Raw genomic sequence first — 15189 nt, forward strand, 5'->3', positions numbered from 1 at the left:
ACCATACCATTGCATATCAAGTGGAGATGATTAGATTCTTTATTGTTGAAGATGGTTGTTGCCTGACATCTATTTGGCATGAATGGTATTGCCATTTGTCAGCCCAATTCTACATGTTATCCAGGTCTTGCTGCATGAGAGCATGGACCGTTTCAGTAGCTGAGAAATTGTGAATGACATTAAACATTGAAAATTAGCAGCACAACCAGATAATGGAGGGAAGGTTATTAATAGATCATCTAAATGTGGTTGATTCTCAGACCCTGAGAACTCTTGCAGCAATATCCTGGTGCTCAGGTGATTGACCTCCATTAACCACAATCATATTCCTGTCTGCTCGGTATGATTCCGGCTGGTAGAGGCATCGTCCCCACCCCCACCTTTCGAAATTAATTTTGCTGAGGCTCCTTGATCCCACATTTGGTCTATTGCAACCATGATGTTAAGGGCAGTTGCATTCATCCCAGCTCAGACTTTAGCTCAATTTGGCTGTTTTGTCTGTATTTGGCCCAAGGATGTAAAGGGTTTGGGTGGTCCCGAAGGAACTCAACTGTGCATCTGTGTTCAAATTATTACTGAACAAGTGCTGCTTGATAACCCCGTTGACCTTCCATCACTTTGATTGAGAGTAGACTGATGAGGCAGTAATTTTGTATTTGTCTTTGTTTTTGTTGATAGGATGTGCCCAGGCAATTTTCTGCATTGTCTGGTGGAGGCCATTGTTACAGCTGTACTGCCATGTCAATCACTATCTGTAGCAGTCCTGTACTTCTCGGCTTGAACTGATAAAGATTTATAACTCAACAGTAATTCTGCAAATTCAAATTAAATCCAAATCATGTATTTAATAAACTGTAAATGTAGTATTGGGATATGCATTTGAACTGAAGTGCGATTGACCTGAAATAAACAGTACCAAAATAATTTGTGTTAATTTCATCAAAAATTGTGTGCAAGTTTATTATTATATCATACATCCTGTGTTACAATATATGTGCTACATATCTGGAAAATCTCTGCATGGACTTGAATTGTCCTAATTTTTAGTAGTGAAAAGTACATGAAATAGAATGAGCATTACAATAAGCAATTTTTTTTCTGTATTCATCATATTTTTTTTGTGTGTAATAGCAAGGTGAGAAAGAAAACACATTAAAAGTAATAATGTTTAACATTAAATTTTGCTCCAGGTGAAAGTATACTGGTGTGTAAGAATGCAGAGAAAGCAAAAGGAATGAGCCTGATACAGGGCTTTCTCAAACCTATTCGTAGTTGCCTTGTGAAGAAGGAAGGAGAGGGTGTCACTACCAGTATGATCCGAGCTATCCTTGAGGTAAGATGAAAGATTAACAGGACCTATTTCAACTTGAAGGAATTTAACCTATGTACATAGAGTCTTGGCGACAAATGATTAACTCTTCAGAAACTATTGTCAACATTTTATTTTCTATCCCCTCATTGACAATGGTTGATGTAGAATATGTTTTGTATGGTATTCTTCAAGTTTTAAATTAGCTTTCAGATAAGTAAAAGTCTGAAATTTGTAAATCCGAATGTCATGTTGTTGGTTTGCATACGATAGCATTATCAAATATACAAAATGTGAACCAAATAAATTTCTGAGTCCATGGAGTCCTAGTTTGTGAACATGTATAGTGATAGTGTGTAGATGTATGTAAAGTGACAGCAGCCTATTTATAGATTGAACTATCACTGAATTTGGAATGAAACTATAATAAATTCAAAAATTTATAATTTTCTCTGTTGGATTGAGAAATGAAATATACAAGAAGGAATGGATGGAACCTTTTCAGCAGATGCTCATCCTGATGCCTGAGAAGGCTAATGCCAGCTTCCAGAGGAAGGAAGGAAGAGCAACCAGTTTTCCTGCCAAGTCACTTGGACAAAGTTATATAAACTGTTTAAATTCTGAAAAAAAAAATACTGTCTATAGATTTGTACAGACTTCAATCTGTTAACTGGTTTGGCTTTTTGACAGTAAACTTACAGCAATTCATGTTAAGGAACCTGATCCCAATGTGATCTCTATTGCAGACATTGGTTCCAATAATAAAGGTTCTAGATCAGCAAGCGTTTGTGATGATATAACTGAGCTGCCTTTATAGCCTTGGTTACTTATTTTGTTATTTAACCATAACAATTGCAGTAGTTATTTTTGCACAATGTTTCATGTGTGTATGACCCACAGTTTTCAATTTATTTGTTTGTTTACTTTTATTCATTGATGGGTTGTGAGCATCAGTGGCTAGGCCAGTATTCATTGGCTATCATTATTGTCCAGAGCATCGTTTGGAGCCAATCGTATGGCCGTAGATCTGGAATAACATATCGGTCAGACCAGATAAGGATGGTAGATTTCCTTCCCTGAAGGACGTTAGTGCACGAGACAGGTTTCTACAAGCATCTGTGGCAACATGGTCACCGTTAGGCTAGCTTTTGATTTCAGATTTTTTTAATATTATATTTGAAGTTTGCCATCTGCTATGGTGGGATTGAGGCCCATGTCCCTAGGACTTTAGCCTGTGGTTCTGGATTCCCACTCTCGTGACAAAATAATAATAAAGAAAATTGATTTAAGATTTTATGTTTGAAATAGTTGATAAGTGGTGTTGTATTTCAATTCTGTGGTTCTGTCTTGTTTGGACTAGTTTGTGTCAAAATAATCCATCAGATTTGAGGAATGTTCTGGATTTTATAGGATTTTTAAAACTGTTGGCTCTTAATCTTGATTTCAGATTATAGTAGGCGGTGTTGCCAGTACCCCAGAAGATGTCCGTGTGTATGCCTCATGCACACTGCTGGCTGCCAGTGCACAAGGAACTGAGGTAGCATCAATCCAGGGCAATGCTATTGAGGACTCTATACACTACCTAATGGAGAATGAGCTTATTCAAATACTGGAAGAGGACCAGGAAGGAAATAAAAGTAACTTTTTCCTTTTCCTTTTTTCTTTTAGCAAATAAAATTTCATACACTTTCTAGAGTTCAGCCAAACTACCCCATACACTTTCTTCTAAAGCTAGTTCCATTTATCGTAGTTGACAAATCCCAAATTGGAAGGTGGCAAATGTAGGTAAAAACAAAGACTGCAGATGCTGGAAACCAGATTCTAGATGAGAGTGGTGCTGGAAAAGCACAGCAGTTCAGGCAGCACCCGAGGAGCAGGAAAATCGACGTTTCGGGTAAAAGCCCTTCATCAGGAATACAAGAATATGCAAGATTTCCAGTTTAATTATTTCTCAATTTGCTGTTTTGTTTTCTTAGGCTTAAATGCATGTTACTATAATCACTTCTGTACTTGTGTATGTTAGAAATAATTCTGGATTATTCAAAGGAACATGTTGTTCCGTCTTTTCTATTATATTTTCTCTTCCAAATACTAAATATTTTTAAAAAAGTTTTCTTTATCTTTATTGTAGATCAGTTTTTCTGCCTCTGTATAACCATGCACTTATTGTCTGGGTTTTGTTTCAACTTTAAGTTTCCACTGTGTCTCAGGTACACTTTATTTCTTAGATGTTTTGTTTTAATAATCCTTTTTTCAGAACCCACAATCATTCATATATTCACTTCTTGAATGAAACATAGTCATTTTAAACTTGCACAGTGGATATATTTTGAGTGCTGACTTATCATTTTGCAGAACACTGAAAAATAATGCTTCATTCACAGAATAAATTACATCATTAAATTCCACTTCTTGGCAAAACATATTTACCTAAAACTTGAAGACAGTAATTGAAAAAGACTAGTTAGCGCAGATCTGTTATTAAAGCTGGGGTTTGGAACTGAATTGGACTGCACTTTCAAAGCGTTGGTATGGATATGATGGGCCAAATGGCAGCCTCCTGCTCTTTAAGGTTCTAATAGTCTCATTCTTCTTACCTCATCATTTTTTTGTTGTTAATAGTTCAACTGTATCGACCCACACAGTTAGGAGCAGCCACTCTTGCTTCTTCCCTGTCTCCTCCAGATGCACTGAGAATCTTCGCTGACTTGCAGAAAGCAATGAAAGGATTTGTTTTGGAGAATGATCTTCATATTCTCTATCAGGTACATTGGGTATTTTCTTTGCAATTTAGCATCAATTATTTTTCATGCTACTTATGGAACTAGGATGTGGAGGGGCCAGCGTTGGACTCGGGTGGAAAAGTTAAAAATAACACAACACCAGGTTATAGTCCAACAGGTTTATTTGGAAGTAATAGCTTTCGGAGCACTGCTCCTTCATCAGGTGACTTCTTCAGGTCCCACTAGTTCTCTGGCAGAACCTGCCTTCAATGGATTAGCCGCTTCAGTCATCTGCAAAGGTGTATCATATGACAGTAGAGGCCTGGACAGAAATATTGGGCCTTGGTGTTGCTCCTATTTGCATCTCCAGAACATTGCTCATCTCACCTGCTACTAAACCCCTCAATCATGTCTTTGTTATCCCAAAACTCAAAAGCAGGTCAGAAGCTGGGAATTCTGTGGTGAGTAAGTTGCCTTCCCAGTGCCTGTCCAGTATCTACAAAGCAAAAGTTCGGAGGGTGATGGAATACTCTCCACTTGCTAAATGAGTGCAGTTCTGACAGCACTCTGACACCATTCAGGACAAAACAGCCTGCTTCATTCACACCCTACCCATCAGCTTCAGTATTCACTTCTTTAATTTTTGATGCACAATGGCAGCAGTGTGTACCATCTCCAAAACACAGTGCAGTAAACATCAAGCATCCTCAGACAGCCCCTTCCAAACCCGCAACGTCTATCACGTGAAAGAGTTAGGGCATCCAATGTATGAGAACATTGTCTGTCTTCGAATTATAGTCTCTGTTCTTCAATGTTACAGGGTCAAAATCTTGGAATTGCCCCTCTAACATGCGAAAAACTGTAACTGTTGTTGTGGTTGTGTGATGTCTTCCTGTTCTTGTTCTGGCTTCTTTTCTGAGTTTTTCCTTCTCTAGCTTTGCCATAGGAATTACAGAAGTACATCACTTTTACAGCTATGTCTACCATGTCCATCTATGCTCTTCTTAAAGTTGTGCAATATACTCCCTATCTATTTACAGTTTCTGGTCTGGTGCCTCCAGGGCCTGGGATCAGCCTTTTGTTTTGACCCAGACCAATACCTTGATTTCAGTGGGTGAACGAAAGATTGATCAAAGAGGTTTGTTTTTAAAGGCAGTCTTAAATTAGGAGATAGATGTAGACTGCAATGAATTAACTTACTTCTAGAGTATACATTTGTGCATTGCTCGGACTACAAAGTTCAATTGCTGGTACCTAAACACTGACTGAGTTCCACCAGGCAGTTACATGTTTGTGTGACTGCAGACATTCTGGATCTGGTATTTTGTGAGTTAAGTCGTGCGAATAAGTACCTTTTCAAGATAATCTAACTTAATTCAGTAACTACTAGATCCTTTGAGGCTAGTTTATAAAGGTTTAAATTCTAAATGAGTTCAGATTAAAGGCAATTACATTGAAGACTGCAGAATTCTCATTGACTTTTTTTTCGTTCATGGAGAATTCATTTTTGTTTATTTTACTACTCAATGATTAACAATACAATTTGTGTGGCAGTTTGTCAGTAACTACACTTTACCCAGTTAGCTGCTACACTGAGTCGTGCATTTAGGGTTAGATCCAGAGTGTGAAAATAGATAAGTCCCCTGGGCCAGATGGGATTTATCCTAGGATCCTCTGGGAAGTCAGGGAGGAGATTGCCGACCCTTTGAAATTGATCTTTAAATCGTCATTGCCTACAGGAATAGTGCCAGAAGACTAGAGGATAGCAAATGTGGTTCCCCTGTTCAAGAAGGGGAGTAGAGACAACCCTGGTAATTATAGACCAGTGAGCCTTACTTCAGTTGTTGGAAAAGTTTTGGAAAAGGTTATAAGAGATAGAATTTATAATCATCTAGAAAAGAATAATTTGATTAGGGATAGTCAGCACGGTTTTGAGAAGAGTAGGTCGTGCCTCACAAACCTTATTGAGTTCTTTGAGAAGGTGACTAGACAGGTAGAAGAGAGTAAACCGGTTGATGTGGTGTATATAGATTTCAGCAAGGTGTTCGATAAGGTTCCCCACAATAGGCTATTGTACAAAATGCGGAGGAATGAGATTGTGGGAGATATAGTAGTTTGGATCAGTAATTGGCTTGCTGAAAGAAGACAGAGGGTGGTGGTTGATGGGAAATGTTCATCCTGGAGTCCAGTTACCAGTGGTGTACCGCAATGGTCGGTGTTGGGTCCACTGCTGTTCGTCATTTTTATAAACGACCTGGATGAGGGCGTAGAAGGGTGGGTTAGTAAATTTGCAGATGACACTAAGGTCGGTGGAGTTGTGGATAGTGATGAAGGATGTTGTAGGCTGCAGAGTGGGGCTGAGAGGTGGCAAATGAGTTTAATGCAGAAAAGTGTGAGGTGATTCACTTTGGTCGGAGTAACTGGAATGCAAAGTACTGGGCTAATGGTAAGATTCTTGGTAGTGTACATGAGCAGAGAGATCTCGGTGTCCATGTACACAGATCCTTGAAAGTTGTCACCCAGGTTGACAGGGTTGTTAAGAAGGCATACAGTGTTTTAGCTTTTATTAATAGAGGGATTGAGTTCCGGAACCATGAGGTTATGCTACAGCTGTACAAAACTCTGATGCGGCCGCACTTGGCGTATTGTGTACGGTTCTGGTCACTGCATTATAAGAAGGATGTGGAAGCTTTGGAAAGGGTGCAGAGGAGATTTACTCGGATGTTGCCTGGTATGGAGGGAAGGTCTTACGAGGAAAGGCTGAGGGACTTGAGGCTGTTTTCATTGGAGAAAAGAAGGTTGAGAGGTGACTTAATAGAGACATAGAAGATAGAGGGTTAGATAGGGTGGACAGGGAGAGCCTTTTTCCAAGTATGGTGACAGTGAGCACGAGGGGGCATAGCTTTAAATTGAGGGGTGATAGATATAGGACAGATGTCAGAGGTAGTTTCTTTACTCCGAGTAGTAAGGGTATGGAATGCTTTGCCAGCAATGGTAGTAGATTCGCCAACTTTAAGTACATTTAAGTCGCCATTGGACAAGCATATGGACGTACATGGAATAGTGTAGGTTAGATGGGCTTCAGATTGGTATGACAGGTTGGCACAACATCGAGGGCCGAAGGGCCTGTACTGCACTGTAATGTTCTATGTTCTATGTTCACGACAAATGTGCTTCAGGAGCACTCTCAGTAGTGTAATGGTATATCTGTTTGCATAATTGAACTAGGCCAGTGACTGTGTCATAAGAAGGGCTGACGCCTGTATGTGCAATGCGCTCTGTTCTGTCCACAGCAAAATATAACATTGTCATGCCATGCTGTTCTTGCGATGGGTTGCTCATTTAGTTCTTTCTTCATTGACTTCAGATCACACCATTCTATGAAGAATGGATAACCATTGACTGGTATCAATTTTTCTGCTTGTGGGAGAAGTTGTCAGCCTCAATGAGGAGAGTAGCAGAGCTAGTTGGAATTGAGGAAGGTTTTTTGGCCCGATCAATTCGGGGCAAACTTATTCCCAAGACGGACAAGCAACGCAGACAAATGGCTATTCACAAAAGGTACTGATGATTTCTTGACTTCTATTTATCTCTGTGTTTGTCACAGCTTCTTCCTTCTACTCCATAGAATATCGGTTCATGATTAGAATAAGGATACATGGAAATGCTACCATAGACTGTTGTGGTCCCTGAGTTATAAGAAAAGCTGTTATACTTTTAATTTATGATTACTGATATAACAACTTTATATTTGAATTAATCTCTATATTCATGCTCCACCAACAGCACCAACCCTGCCACATGTTGCCCACTATGTAATCATAAGAAACTAGGTAGAAGCAACTTCCATATTTGGGTGAATATTCTCTATTCTCTGTCAGATCACTGACAGAATATTCCATTTCCTTGGATGGGTTGAGTAGGGGAGGCAGTTCCTCTCTCCAGGCATCTCATCACTGAACAAAAGTATTTGAAGATTATGGAGAATTGTGAGAGAAGAAATATTTAAAAGGGACCAGAGAGGTAACTCTTTCATACATAGGATGGTTCATATGTGGAAAGAACTGCCAGAGGAAGTGGTAAATGCAGATACAGTTCCAACATTTAAAAGACATTTGGACAGATACTTGAATAGGAAAGGTTTAGAGGCATATGGGCCAGATGCAGATAAATGGGACTAGTTTCATTTGGGAAACTTAGTCAGTATGGATGAATTGGACTGAAGTGTCTGTTTCTGTGATCTACAACTCTAACCCTAATGTTCACCACACCTTCCATTATTTGCTAGTGTCCAAGTAGAGTTTACTCTTAATAATTTTTTTAAAAAGGTAAAGTGGGTAAAATAATTTTGTACCTAACATGTTTCTTGCACTTCTATGTGTCAAATTGACAAATGGCTAGTACAGAATTTGAATTTAAAATGTCAGTGTTAATGTTGCTTCAATGGATATCATCAATAAAAAAATTCTTGTCTCCTAATATTTTTCTGTACATCAAGATCCCCACGTGACTATGCAATAAATCATTGTATTTCAGAAGCAATTTGTCATTGTTGCTACCTTCCACAAATGCCTCAGTACTAAGAAAGATGAGATGTGACTGCTGTGATCTGTACATGCTGCCTCACAGCACCAGAGACCTCAGTTCAATTCCCGCCTCAGGCAACTGTCTGTGTGGAGTTTGCACATTCTCCCTGTGTCTGCGTGGGTTTCCTCTGGGTGCTCCGGTTTCCTCCCACAGTCCAAAAATGTGCAGGTTAGGTGAATTGGCCATGCTAAATTGCCCGTAGTGTTAGGTGAAGGGGTAAATGTAGGGGAATGGGTCTGGGTGAGTTGCTCTTCGGAGGGTCGGTGTGGACTTGTTGGGCCGAAGGGCCTGTTTCCACACTGTAAGTAACCTAATCTAATCTAATCAGCCGCACTCTAAATTCTAATATTCAATTTTAGTTTTTATATGTGTATCGTTTATCCGTTGTCCTCATTTCCTACAACCCTATTCATGTTTGTGCGTTTATCTGTTTTGTCCTCCTAACCTGCTGTAGATAGATGCAAAATCTGCTGTTAGGTCACTATCAATTTCTTGTATACTTGAAAGCAGTAAATGTTGTCCAGATGCATAATTATCTTCTAAATTTTCTCTCTTCTGAATGCCTCATCTAAGAGAAGGGGAAACTATAGGCTTTAGTCAGTTACATTCTGTTGTATGCAGCGCAGAATGCAAATTGCAGAGTGCAGATTTTCAGCCCTGTGTCATACTATACTGTCACTTTTTACAGACCTTGGTGCTATTGCACCTCCAGCATATTATATTTTCCATTGTAACTATTGACAGCAGGCACTCTGGTTACAAGATGGGTCAACTGTGGGGCAACACAGAGGCTGGTGCATGCATGGAATGAGCTGCCACAGGAAGTGGTGGAGGCTGGTACAATTACAACATTCAAAAGGCATCTGGATGGGTTTATGAATAGGAAAGGTTTAGAGGGATATGGGCCAAGTGCTGGCAAATGGGACTAGATTAGGTTAGGATATCTGGTCGGCATGGACGAGTTGGACCGAGGTGTCTGTCTCTGTGCTGTGCATCAATAAGACTAATTTATTTTACATCGCAATAGGAAATCACAAACCTGGAATTTTCCATATATCTCATGTAAAAGTCGACCCTAGTTCTTCACACATAACAGATCAATGTTTATGAATCAGTGTGCCAGCCCACTCCGCTCCCAGTTTCCATTCCACTGGCTGTCATGTTATTCTCCGTGTTTTGAGAATTACCATGGTGTTTTTCTTTATTCGTTTAGAGATCAATTAGGCTTCTGCAAATGGTACGGTATGAATTTTGATGGGCACAAATTTCAGACCCTCAAAAGTAGTATTCGTGTAATAGTCGATCCCATAAAGTTAACCTTAAAAAGTAGTCAAAACATTTGACAAATTACTCGAGTATATATGGTAATCGCTATAAAATCTGGGCTCAAAAGTTTAGGCTTAATTTCTAAAGGGATGGAATTGAAAAGTAAGGAAGCTGTGCTAAACTTGTATTGAGCCTTGGTTAGAAGGCACCTCTGCAGATTTCTAGTTTTGCAGTTTAAAGGACCTAGAGACCACCAGCGAAAGTATAAAAAGGGTATATCCCAATCTCTGAGGAGAAAGCTGAAGAAAAAGCATTAATAGAGGTCTTTCAAATTAAGAGTGAAAGAGTAGATCATTCTTTTTTGTGGAGATGATCAAAACCAGACTCATTAATATTAAATAGTCACCAAGAAATCCAATGAGGACTTCAGAAGAAACTTCTTTATAAACACAAAGGGCTGATAATGCGGAACTTGCTACCATAGGGAATGGTTGAAGTGAATACAGCTAACCCCTGCTTAATGCTGACTCACTTAATGTTGTTTTACTTTAATGGTGTTGATAAAATAGCATCAGTGAATCCATTTAATGCTGCAAATCCTTTCCCACAGACTTTTGTTCTGTGGCTTGTTTACTCTCAAGACATTATCTTGAGAGCTTTCCTGGCATCTGAATACCTAAAGGCCCCCAGCACAGAACTACACTGCTGCTGCAAATTAGATAAATTTCTACACCTGATATGCATATAATAGAATGTTAGATATGCTTATGGCTTAACTATTGATAGCCTTGAGGATCACTGCATTTTCAGTGTAGTTATACATAATTAATTTAAATTCAACTTGTTACATCATAAGTGTTTATTTTTAAGACTTTGTTTCATTGGAAGCTGTTGGTTAATTCTTGCCTGTTTCCAAAGTTAGTCTGTATGTATAGTTGAAAAACAGATTCTGCTCAGAATGTCTGATTTTAAACTGAGGTTTTGACAGCAAGGAGCGAAGAAGTGAAAGCATTCAAAATGATTTCTAGAATTCTGTAGGATTTCTGGTGTAAAGTTTTTGTGCTATGATAATATGAATTATGACAAATGCACATGTCTAATTGCTAATTTTCCTATTGCTCCAGATTTTTCACTAGCCTTGTGTTACTCGATTTAATCAATGAAGTTCCTCTCGGAGTTGTTGCAAAGAAATATCATTGCAGTCGAGGACAGCTTCAATCTCTGCAGCAGTCTGCAGCAACTTATGCAGGCAAGAGTTATAAAAAAATGACAAAGAAAAGATCTAAGTGAAACCAGTATATACTGCTTTTAACTAGAGCTGGCTAAAGTCTCTTATAGAGTCAGAGATGTACAGCATGAAAACAGATTCTTCGGTCCGAGTGCCGAACAGATATCCCAACCCAATCTAGTCCCACCTGGCAGCACCTGCCAGCACCTGGCCCATATCCTTCCAAACCCTTCCTATTCATATACCCATCCAAATGCCTCTTAAATGTTGCAAGTGTACTAGCCTCTACCACTTCCTCTGGCAGCTCATTCCATACACGTACCACCCTCTGCATGAAAAAGTTGCCCCTTAGGTCTCTTTTATATCTTTCCCCTCTCACCCTAAACCTATGTCCTCTAGTTCTGGACTCCCCGACCCCAGGGAAAAGACTTTGCCTATTACCCTATCCATGCCCCTCATAATTTTGTAAACCTCTATAAGATCAACCCTCAACCTCCGATCAGGTCCTGGGGATTTATCCACCTTTACCCGTTTCAAGACATCCAGCACTTCCTCCTCTGTAATATGGACATTTTGCAAGATGTCACCATCTATTTCCCTACAGACTATATCTTCCATATCCTTTTCCACAGTAAATACTGATGCAAAATACACATTTAGTATCTCCCCCATTTTCTGCTCCACACAAAGGCCGTCTTGCTGATCTTTGAGGGGCCCTATTCTCTCCCTGGTTACCCTTTTGTCCTTAATGTATTTATAAAAACCCTTTTCATTCTCCTTAATTCTATTTGCTAAAGCTATCTCATGTCCCCTTTTTGCCCTCCTGATTTCCCCTCTTAAGTATACTCCTACTTCCTTTATAGTCTTCTAAGGATTCACTCGATCTATCCTGTCTATACCTTACATATGCTTCCTTCTTTTTCTTAACCAAACCCTCAATTTCTTTAGTCATCCAGCATTCTCTATACCTACCAGCCTTTCCTTTCACTATGACAGGAATATACTTTTTCTGGATTCTCGTTATCTCATTTCCGATGGCTTCCCATTTTCCAGCCATCCCTTTACCTGCGAACATCTGCCTCCAATCAGCTTTCGAAAGTTCTTGCCTAATACCATCAAAATTGGCCTTTCTCCAATGTAGAACTTCAACTTCTAGATCAGGTCTATCCTTTTCCATCACTATTTTAAAACTAATAGAGTTATGGTCGCTGGCCCCAAAGTGCTTCCCCACTGACACTTCAGTCTCCTGCCCTGCCTTATTTCCCAAGAGTAGTTCAAGTTTTGCACCTTCTCTACTGGTACATCCACATACTGGTACATCCACCGTGGGTGGCACAGTGGCACAGTGGTTAGCACTGCTGCCTCACAGCGCCAGAGACTCGGGTTCAATTCCTGCCTCAGGCGATTGACTGTGTGGAGTTTGCACATTCTCCCCGTGTCTGCGTGGGTTTCCTCCAGGTGCTCTGGTTTCCTCCCACAGTCCAAAGATGTGCAGGTCAGGTGAATTGGCCATGCTAAATTGCCTGTAGTGTTAGGTAAGGGGTAAATGTAGGGGTATAGGTGGGTTGCGCTTCGGCAGGTCGGTGTGGACTTGTTGGGCCGAAGGGCCTGTTTCCACACTGTAAGTAATCTAATCTAATCTAATCTAATAAAATACTGAATCAGAAAATTGTCTTGTACGCATTTAACAAATTTCTCTCCATCTAATCCTTTAACACTATGACAGTCCCAGGCAGTGTTTGGAAAGTTAAAATCCCCTACCATAACCACCCTATTATTCTTACAGATAGCTGAGATCTCCTTACAAGTTTGTTTCTCAATTTCCCTCTGACTATTAAGGGGTCTGTAATACAGACCCAATAAGGTGATCATCCCTTTCTTATTTCTCAGTTCCAACCAAATTACTTCCCTGGATGTATTTCCGGGAATATCCTCCCTCAGCACAGCTGTAATGCTATCTCTTATGAAAAATGCCACTCCCCTCCTCTCTTGCCTCCCTTTCTACCCTTCCTGTCGCATTTGTATCCTGGAACATTAAGCTGCCAGTCCTACCCATCCCTGAGCCATGTTTATGTAATTGCTATGCTATCCCAGTCCCATGTTCCTAACCATACCCTGAGTTCATCTGCCTTCCCTGTTAGGCCCCTTGCATCGAAATAAATGCAGTTTAATTTATTAGTCCTACCTTGTCCCTGCCTGCCCTGACTGTTTGACTCGCTTCTGTTCTCAACTGTACTAGTCTCCGATTGATCTCTTTCCTCACTATCTCCCTGGGTCCCACCCCCCCCACCTTACTAGTTTAAATCCTCCCGAGCAGCTCTAGTAAATTTCCCTGCCAGTATATTAGTCCCCCTTCCAATTTAGGTGTAATCCGTCCTTCTTGTGCAGGTCACTTCGACCCCAAATGATCCAAAAATGTGAATCCTTCTCCCATACACCAGCTCCTCAGCCATGCATTCATCTGCTCTATCCTCCTATTCCTGCCCTCACTAGCTCGTAGCACCAGGTCATCCAGATATTACTACTCTCGAGGACCTCCTTTTTAAACTCCTGCCTAACGCTCTGTAATCTCCCTTCAGAATCTCAACCTTTTCCCTTTCTATGTCATTGGTTCCAATGTGGACAATGACCTATTGCTGACCCTTCTCCCCCATGGGAACATTCTGCACCCTCTCCGAGACATCTTTGATCCTGGCACCAGAGAAACAACGCACCATTCTGCTTTTTCACTGCTGGCCACAGAAATGTCTGTCTGTTCCTCAGACTACAGAATCCCCTAACACAATTGATCTCTTGGAAGCCGACGTACCTCTCGTTGCATTAGAGCCAGTTTCAATACCAGCTGTTCGTGCTACGTTCCCCTGAGAATCCATCACCCCCTACATTTTTCAAAACAGCATTCCTGTTTGAAATGGGTATATCCACAAAAGACGCATGCCCTAGGTGCCTACCTCTCTTTACTTTCCTGGAGTTAACCCATCTATGTGACTGTATTTGAGACTTTCCCCCCTTCCTGTAACTGCCATCCATCACATACTGTTGCTGTTGCAAATTCCTCATTGCTTCTAACTGTCTCTCCGACCGATCCATTCGATCTGATAAGATTTGCAGCCAACAGCATTTATGGCAGATATAATCTGCAGTAACCCTTAAACTCTTTTTAAACTCCCACATCTGACAAGAAGTACATATCACTCTATTAAAGGCCATTTTTGCTCCTTCACAATCTACAGACCCAGAAAATAACACCATCTTATTCCTCTACAAACACTGCCTCAGGTTAAATTAATAGTTATAGCTTATATTTTAAGTTTAATCTTCTTTGATTGATTTACTGTGGAGAAACACAGTTCTTTCTAAAGCTATTTGATGGCAATGAAATTGTTAATTGATCTTTTGTAACTTCTACAGGTATGATAACAGTATTTAGTAACCGACTTGGTTGGCATAATATGGAGCTGCTGCTTTCACACTTTCAAAGTCGCCTTAATTTTGGTGTTCAGCGACAACTTTGTGATCTTGTGCGGATTTCTTTGCTGAATGCACAGCGTGCTCGAGCATTGTATAATGCTGGATTTGGCACAGTATCTGAGCTGGCACAGGGGAACCCTGCTGATGTAGAAACTGCTCTGAGAAACGCTGTCCCATTTAAAAGGTAGAGCTTTAACTGGATGTGTTATATTTGGGTTTTAAGAGTAATAATTCTGTAGATATAACCTGATGTAAACCTTACTACACAATAGAATTGATTTTGTACAAGAGTGAAATTATAGAAATAAATCAAAAAACAAAGAGAGGACATGAAAAAGGATTATCAAGAAAACCCAGAGATGTTTTATAAATGCACAGCAAGTGAATAGAAAAGGAATGACCAAAAATGGTAACTGTGTGTGTGGAGATATGGGCAATACATGGTTATTCTGAATGAATACTTTGTATTTATGCTCACAATAAAGGAACTAGCACAGACATTGTAGTTAAGCAGGAGGAGTGTAAAATGTTGGATGGAATAAAGTGTGGAATGCGAGATGAGAAGTTTGAAGGTGGTGAAATCACCTGGACTGGATGAAATCTGT

General features: G+C 40.0%; 1 protein-coding gene across 2 annotated transcripts in view; it reads left to right on the top strand.

The window, feature by feature from the left end:
• polq (polymerase (DNA directed), theta) overlaps positions 1-15189 on the top strand; it is an 89796-nt gene that overhangs the window by 37619 nt on the left and 36988 nt on the right. For both annotated transcript variants that reach the window (XR_015758850.1, XM_087992733.1), the window contains exons 12-17: positions 1191-1333; positions 2757-2946; positions 3932-4074; positions 7400-7593; positions 11010-11134; positions 14525-14768. Coding sequence is in view for 1 of the 2 variants with exons in the window: in XM_087992733.1 (XP_087848859.1) it covers positions 1191-1333; positions 2757-2946; positions 3932-4074; positions 7400-7593; positions 11010-11134; positions 14525-14768 (1039 nt within the window). In the remaining variant the exon portion in view is untranslated. The remainder of the gene's footprint in view (positions 1-1190; positions 1334-2756; positions 2947-3931; positions 4075-7399; positions 7594-11009; positions 11135-14524; positions 14769-15189) is intronic.

This window comes from Chiloscyllium plagiosum, unplaced genomic scaffold (assembly GCF_037043375.1).
Source record: "Chiloscyllium plagiosum isolate Xiang-an unplaced genomic scaffold, Cpla_swu_hap1 HiC_scaffold_12, whole genome shotgun sequence".
Taxonomy (NCBI): Eukaryota; Metazoa; Chordata; class Chondrichthyes; order Orectolobiformes; family Hemiscylliidae; genus Chiloscyllium; species Chiloscyllium plagiosum.